This window comes from Anastrepha ludens, chromosome 4, assembly GCF_028408465.1.
Source record: "Anastrepha ludens isolate Willacy chromosome 4, idAnaLude1.1, whole genome shotgun sequence".
NCBI lineage: Eukaryota > Metazoa > Arthropoda > Insecta > Diptera > Tephritidae > Anastrepha > Anastrepha ludens.
In genome coordinates, this window is record NC_071500.1 from 114564444 (window position 1) to 114573005 (window position 8562).

The 8562-nt window shown below is 35.0% G+C and overlaps 1 protein-coding gene across 1 annotated transcript in view; it reads right to left on the bottom strand.

Annotated features, from left to right (window-relative positions):
• LOC128860689 (whirlin) overlaps positions 1-8562 on the bottom strand; it is a 110914-nt gene that overhangs the window by 18943 nt on the left and 83409 nt on the right. The window contains exon 11 of the mRNA XM_054098349.1: positions 2640-2645. Within this exon, the coding sequence (XP_053954324.1) occupies positions 2640-2645 (6 nt within the window). The remainder of the gene's footprint in view (positions 1-2639; positions 2646-8562) is intronic.

An 8562-nucleotide genomic window follows, 5' to 3' on the forward strand; every position in this document is an offset into this window, starting at 1 on the left:
GAAATTAATTAGGGCCCAACTCGCGAAGCAAAGTTGTTCACTCCGCGCTTTGTTGTCTACAAACCAATGTCGCTTAAGGAATTCCGGTAATTTTGGGTGACTCATGCTGAACTGTGCAATTATATTTTTCAAGCTGTCGAGTGTTTTAATTAATTACAACATAGTTACGTATGCAACGTGATTTTTTAGTTTGCAATAATGGCGCATAAATTGATTAAATTCTTTTTATTTTATAAGAATACAACTTTTTTAATACTTACATTCGTTTGCATATTTTATGAAATATTTTTTTTTTTACTTTTAAGAGTCAATAAAATGGGAAATGGTATGGAATGGAGTGGATTGGAACACCACAAAAACAAAAGAAAAATTAATAATAATAATAAGAAGGCAGATGCTTATGTGTATGTAGATGAGATATACAGAGGTGTCTGTGTGTTGGTGCGTGGACATGAGTCATGGAGGTGGAGAAATAAAAAAATCTATATGCACATAATATGAATGTATGTATGTATGCGTGAATGCAGCGATGTATGTATGGAGCGTGGTTTGTGGCTTATGGCTGTGTACGGTTTGTAAATTTGTGCTTGTGCACCTTTTGAAATTGTAATCAAGCAGCGAACGTTCAAACAAAAGACTTAAGAAACAAACTTGCGGTGGGCGTGTATGAGTGTAAGGACATAGAGGATGGATGTTGTAGGCGTTTCAGTTGACAAACTCTATTACAAACAAGCCTACAAACAGTTTACAGTTTGCTAACGACAGTGCAAATTAGACAATTAACAATTCTTTGAGTTTTTTTTAAGAATATTTGAAGGGTAAATGCAGTGCAACAAATCAATGCAACAATATGATATAATTATTAATTTTACGCAGTTAACGGTACTCAATTCAGATTAGATTTAGTTCAACATTCGTGTTAAGTTAATTGATTAATTAAGTTGAGTTAAGTTAAGTTAGGTTAAGTTGAATATGTGTTAATAGTCATTGCAGGCGAATAAGAATTTATAAATTTGTTTATATTTGTGGATTTTAATAAATTTCTTGTTTGTTTGTATTTGTTGTTGCTGGTTGCAAAAGGAAAAAATGGGAAATGAAAAATACAATTGCACTTACAAGAGGCCGTCCCCAATACCATGATTTGACACGTTGTGTTAAACCACCCAAATGTGAACGTAGTCCATCTAAGTAGCCACCCTGAAAATGCACAATGAATAAACGAGAAAAAAGAAAAAACAAACACACATATTTTTTTGGTTGATTTGGTTGATTTTTGTTGGATTGGTTGATTTGATCGATTGCAAAATTTCATTCAGCATTTATTACGGTTGATTGGTTTCGAGTAGGATTGTTTTTTGTTTTAATTTGGTTTTATGCAAATTTCATTTCGGTCGAATTGGGAGTGGGAAATCATAAGTTAAGGTATGAAAGAGGAAAGAAAGAAAATGCATATGAATTAAAAAACGAAATTGAACAAATTGAGAGAGATTTAACGATTCTTGTATTTTTTTATTTATTTTTTATTTTTTTTTTGGTTTTCTTGTTTTAGATTTTTACTAACATAATTTTAAGGTTTATTCGTACCAATACTAAAGTTAATACTAAATAAACTATATAGAGTCTAAGTTAGAAGGTAGTAGTAAGTAAATAGCATAAGTAAGTACTAACAGAGGTATGAATCACAGTTTCATGTATGTATGTATGTATATCTATATGTATATGTAAATCAAATAGCAGGTAATCAAAGACTAGTAATAGACATGAATAGAGTAGAATAGACACTACTGGAAGGTTTGTGATTGAATTGATGTAGACTTACAGTGAGTAGAGTAACAACATGTACCAAAGAACGGTCTAAATATGGCACAACAACAGCCTAGAAACACTAGCCGATATGATTATAATTATTTATATATGTACTTGTATGTATGTATTATACATTGTGGATGTGTTGGCATGTATGGTTGGGATTAGACATGTAGAAATGTATGTATATACGAGTATTTATATATGCTAACACATTTATTAACTCATTTACTCCATCGAAAGCTGCTAGTTAATTATGTTTTTCAGATTTCATAACTATTGATTAACAATTTCTTAAACATTAACGTAGTTACTCTCTAATACAAGAATATTTCAACAAATAAAGACAACAAAAAATAAATAAATAAAATTATCTACTTTTCTCAACCTATCACCTCAATTACTGTAGAAACGCATGGAACTAGTAAATCGGTCTAATATCATTAACTAATTCTCTATTTTCTATTTCCTAATTTATTTTTGTTCCTGGGTTTTTTTCTTTACTCTAACACATTCATTGGCGCACTAACTTGTTTTCGTAGTGTTCTTTTGTTTGATCAATGAGTAAAGTGCGATGTTTGTTTTTGTTTTGTTACAGAACTCTGCTTCTATGCAAAATATTTTACTACACAGATTCTGGTTATCCCTTTTGCCTGTGAAAACACCAATTTTTTCAAAAAGTCCATAAGTTTGGTTGTATCGCTTTGCATACATGTCATTTGTTTTGTTTTAGATGTGTTTCATCATTTTTTAGTAGCTTTAGTTGAGATAGAGGCATAGAACTTAGAGCAAAGGGATTGGGATTCTTGCCTAATCAAGTGATGCAAACTTACCTGCTCCTGCATTGGAGATGCGCAAGAAGTCCGCGGCAGTGGGTTGTGGCATATTAGAAGAGAGAGAAGAGAAAGCGGTAAAGTTACAATAGATTTTCGAAAATTTACATATAAATATTGGCTCTTTAAGTTTTTGTGATAATAATTTTTATATTGTTCATTGCACTTATTTATTATGAGAATTTTAGTTTGTATATTGTGAAATAAGCAAAGTCATTTATTGTTTTTTTTTTTAATTTCACTTGAAAGTTAAAAATTTTTGTATTCACACAATTTGTTATATGTGGCGTGAGCTGGGATGGCGCCATGGATGTTGTTCAAATATCATTTGAGAAAATTGAGATTGATAGTTGAGAATGGCCAACTGTGTTGACATTTCTGTTCAGCGAGATTTATTAAGTCATCACGAATCGCCAGCAGAACACTTCTAAAAAAAAATAAATCTGTACTCGAAGTTCATTGAGCACTGGCTGCATCAATTCTTTCGAAATGAGGAACGAGCTGCCGTTATGGTGAAGGGTAACCGCTATCGAGCCATGCTGACTGAATTTTTGCTTTAAAAAATTAAATACTTGAATATCGACGATATTTGGTTTCAATAACACGACGCATTTGGCCATAAAGCGCGCTTAACCAACGATCTCAAGCTCTTAAAAAAACCCCAAAAACTCAAAAAAATGTTTGAGTAAATTCTGTATATGAATAAGCAGCGGGTTTCCCAAGAGAGTATACTGGAACCAAACGTGAACTACAATATTTTTCTCAGATGTAGCTAATGTATAAGTATTAGTATCAAGCGTGGCTGACGATACTGCTAGAGAGAACTATATATCTTATCTACTCATTAACTCAACTAACTGCGAAATAGTCAGTAGTACTGAGCAGTCATTGGCCTGCAATTATTGTTATTGTAGCAGCAGACAACTTCTCCCCGTTGTATGTTTTTACAGATTGAAACTTTTAGTTCCACCAATCTTGCTCGCTTGAGTGGCGTGAGCAGAACTTTCGTGAAACATTTGAGTAAGATACGTAGAAGTTTCTTCAAAAAATTTTGAGAAAAATCATGCCTAATAATTGAACTTTCTGCTGCTAGATTTGCGAAGCGATGTTTATTCTTATCTGACATTTTACTTAACTCGACTTAGTCAATTTTCCATTTTCACCCCGGGAAGAAAATAGCGTAGTTGCCAATCAAAACGCCTTGAACTTGTATACCATATGGAAATAAGGGCTCTTTAGAAAATCACGGCCGCGGAAATTCTAAGAACTTTCACATACCAAATAAATTCGTTTTATCGATTAATTTGTGCTTTGAATAGCCACCACTCTTGACAACAAAAAAACTCATTGCCACTTTTTACATGCTTGTACAACACATTTCAAATTTCACATTTTTCATTTTCCTTTAATGTTCGGCGTCCCAGTGTTAAGGTTGCAATGAAAACGAAGAAGCAATCAAAACAAATAATGGATGTACGAAAGGCAAGCCAAGCAGCCAGCTATGTAATAACAATAAAGCAGAAAAGTTACAAGACGAGTACTGGTAAGAGTACAATAACAATAACAGCAACAACAAATAATAAAAGCTTAGCGAGCAGCCAACGAGGCAGACAGCCAGACGGGCCATGAAGAGACCAATCTGGCAGTCAAGCAGGCAGCCAAGTAGGCAGCCAAGAATCAACTTTTCAGACAGTCACCCAGCCAGTTAGTCAGTCGTTAATAAGGCTGACAGTTAACAACTACAGCTAGAAGTATGTATGTATGTTCACATACATATATACATACATATGTGAGTATGCGTGTGAATGAGTGTGCTATGAAATGCTCAGCGACAGTGGGGCGCAATTTTGATATGGGACTTTAGCGAAACACAAAAAAAGTTAAAGGTAAAGGATATGAGAAGAAGGTGTTTGTGTTGTTTTTGTAGCCGCACATGCGGACATGCGAGTACACTTAAGTATACTCACACGCAACGCATATCTTCTTGGACGAGTGTGTACCTACACGCGTGCATAGTCACATGTGCGCTTCGGGGCCTCTGCAAATCTGCCGCATGGCTGCTCTCGGCTAAGAGTCGTCCACTTGGTCTATTGCATGCACGTATGGCTGTATGCATGTATGTTCATGTGCTAGTATGTAGAAATTGCGTAAATCGATGCGTTGTGGAGTCACTTATGCTTTACGAGCACTGTTATGCTGCAGCTGTTGCTGTTGTTATTTTCTACCGCTGCCCCTAAAGTTCTGAATGTATGTTGCAGATGATAAACCGGCCGACAAGTCCATAATGTGGCAGTCAATGCCACAATACAGCCTACATATTTATGTAGCATATATTTTTCAAGTGCGCAGAGGACTGGCATATAGGTTGACTCGCCGCTTGGGCGGTGGAACCAGCTGCCGTTGCTATTGCTGTTGATGTTGCTGTTGCTGTTTTGCCGACATTTTCCCAGACTCATCAGTTTGGTCCATTTTTTATTGCCACTAGCAACGGCGATTCGTTGCGGATGTTGCGGCTGCTTTGTTTTGGCCAAGAGGCGAAAGGCGCAACGTAAAAAATGGAAATAAAATAAAAACAAAAGAACGGATCTTTTGTTATTAAGATGGAATTTTTTCGGTTGCCATTTATACTTAGAGGCGTTTTAAAAAATCCACTTATTGAGTTTTGCTCTGGTGCTGTTGTTAATATTATAGGCGAACTTTTTTCGTTGGTGGTACACAGCACCTCTAAAGCTGCAGTGCTTGTGCACATCCGGTCGTTTTCAAGTATGAGGCTAAGGCAACAATACTTTTTATAAATGCATCCTATTGTTGTGTAGTGGAGACTACTTAAACATTTGGGTTGAGATGATTGATGTGGTTCTGTTTCGGTACTAAATTAGTAAGAACTTTCAAAGCAGAACTTTTTTTCGATTTGAAAGCGTTTTTCAAAATCTGCTGGTTTTGAAATTTTGCACAGTGCAAATTGTTTCAAATTTCTATTAGTCAAGTTCTTTGCAAAGAAAATTTGTGAAAATATTGTTCAAATAGCGCATTATTTCCATACCATAATAACTAAAATAAATTAACTAAATTAATTAAAAAATAAATAAATAAATAGCTGGCGCTTACACGTTTTTGGGTGTTTAGCCGAGCACCTCCTCCTGTTTGTGGTGTACGTACGTTGAGGAACCTACAGTTTCAAGCCTACTCCGAAGAGCAGATATTTTTTATCCGGAGCTTTTTCACGGCAGAAATATACTCGGAGGCTTATGATTGCCTGCCGAGATGCGACCGCTATTAGAAAAAAACGTGTTCTTCATTTTGGTGTTTCGTGCACGGAGATTCAAACCTACATACTCCGAATGGCAGTCGCGTACCAACCCAACCGGCTACGGTGGCCGCTAAATTAACACGATCGAAAAAAAAAAAATTCCTAAAACATGTATTTTTCTCATAATTAGCTTACGAATATCTGATCCTTTTAATGGCAAATCTTGCATTAGAAATGTGACGAAATATAAAATTATCGTAATAAATCTAGCTTAGTTTGCTAAAGACTCTAATGAATATTGTTAAGTTTGTTTTCTGCGTATAAAAATGGGTAACCTCTACCGCTCTAGCTTAAGGTTACCATAAAAGATGTGGGATAGAGAAAAAATACCGTTCTAAATCCTACTCTCCCCAACTACTGTCCGTTAGCAAGGGAATGCGTCGCGGGTACACAATGTTACATCTTGAGTGAAACCGAAAGAAAGTAATCGCTGATGACCTTAAGTCTTCCAACTAGCCTTCCTAATAAATTATATTCTTAATATTCCTGTAAATTGCCAGTGGGTTAGTAAACACGCAAGTCTTGCATTTTGAGGTAATAACGTGGAATATAACTTCCATTTGACTTACATTTACTTAATGCCATCTTATCAGTTCCTTTAATAATTTTTTGTTTGACAAGACGTTCCTAGTATTTCAATTGTTTCATTATCAGTACTTTTAAATTTTTTTATAAATAGAGAGATGACAGCATTTGTAGAAAGAAACCTGAAATAACTAACTTAACTTCATTAGCTTATAACTGTGTTTCTTTGTATTTTTTAATTGCCTATTTCTTATCAGTATCACATCAATTTCCTTTTATTGTATTTGTACTGTTCTCCAAATGTTCTGTTAAGGTGAGAGGAATATTTTCCGTCAATAATTCTAACTTTGTTGGTAGAAGTTATTGACAGCTCGTATTTGTGTTCGCAATGCTGTCTTTCTATATGTACATATGGATCGTATATATATGTATATGTTGCACAAATAGTCCATACCTCCGATTGACGGTACATGTAGGTATGTATGTATGTACATATCAGTAAAAAGTAAATAGTGTAGAAATAACCCATTGATGTTGTGTTATTTTAACGTTACTCATATTTTATTTATTTTAATTTTATTTCTTTTTGTGAAACGTGCCATACTCGCACATAAATATGCAGCTTTGTTTGCATCTGGTGCTTACGGTAATTTTCATACCATCACCGCGCTCTTGCGAACCATTTACCATTTTCACTGTGGTGACCAGCAGCTAATCTTGTTATTCTTGTTTTATTTTTTTGCTCTATTTTCTGTTTGCCTTTTGCAAACCACAATACCAAGTCTAAAGGTTTACTTCCTATCTATAATATTGTCCAGATTTTCTCCCATTTTCCTGCTATTTCCATCTGCTTATTCTGCTTGTATGTATACAGCAACAATGAGACATCTATGTATTCTCCGTCGCGAATGTTCTTATTAGTGCAATTGTTTTCCTCACAGCTCAAAACGATTGTTGTTCTTTTTGTTATTGATTTTGTTGATTTTATGCTGAGTTGTTTGTGTATTTGGCAAAATGCAATAAAATATGGAGCTTTTATGTCCAATTTCCTGAGTGCCCTTTGTCTCTGTGTCTGTTTTCGAATATTGCGCATTTTTATTGTTGTTGCTAATGCTGTTCTTGTAATGGTTGCATTGTTTGAGAACAAAGCAAATACTCAATAACGACAACGGAGTCCAGGGCCAACAGCACCGTCAACTGCAGTCACTAGCAGTTGGCGCAACATCAATGACAACGAAACGACGAAAATAAGTTCTCAATGGATCAATATTAGCCGAGAAGAGAATGGAAGCTGTTTGTGCATTTTAGTGCTGCTGTTGTATTTAATTTCTAAAGATATGAATGCGATTAAATATTTAAGAAAATATTTTTGCTTAATTGGTAAAGGTTTTCAGAAAATTTATCCAAATGAGATGTTTTATTTCCAAATGCGACATACTAGAGGAAATTTTCAAATTTTTTAAATTTTTTTAATTTTAAATGTAAGTCTGCGTATGATCTAGGAAACTAAGCTCAATGAATGCAAAGACTAAAGATATTTTGAACCAAGAATTTTCTGACTCTAAATGTGGCCGTTTTCTCGTGATGTCCAATTAGTATTTTATGGGGAAAAAACTAAATAGAAAGAAATATTTTTATCTATGTGTGTACTATAAGTATAACATCAATCCCTACCATACTTCACGAACTAAATCTGAGCGGAACACTGCAACCATAACAGAGTACAAAAGTGTTATCGTAAAAGAGAGTAAAGCTGTTAGCAGCAAAACAACGACATCAGAACCGAGTCAAATAGAACAGAGCGAATGTACAGCGAAGATCCATGATAGCTCTTAAAAGTAACAACGACAGAGCTTACAGGGGACTTCGCTCTCTAACAGATCTGTCAATGCACCACTCTGTCCCAACGTTCATGCATTACCACCCTGTCGCTGCTGACTGCCTGACTATACGAGTGTAACGACGTGCTGTTTGGCTGTATGGATAGATGATTGGTAAATTGACTATATTTTGTTACTGCTGTTGTTTTTGTATTTGACGCTCCAACTGACGCTGCTCTGATTTCGGTGCTAAGTTTCTTGGTTTTTG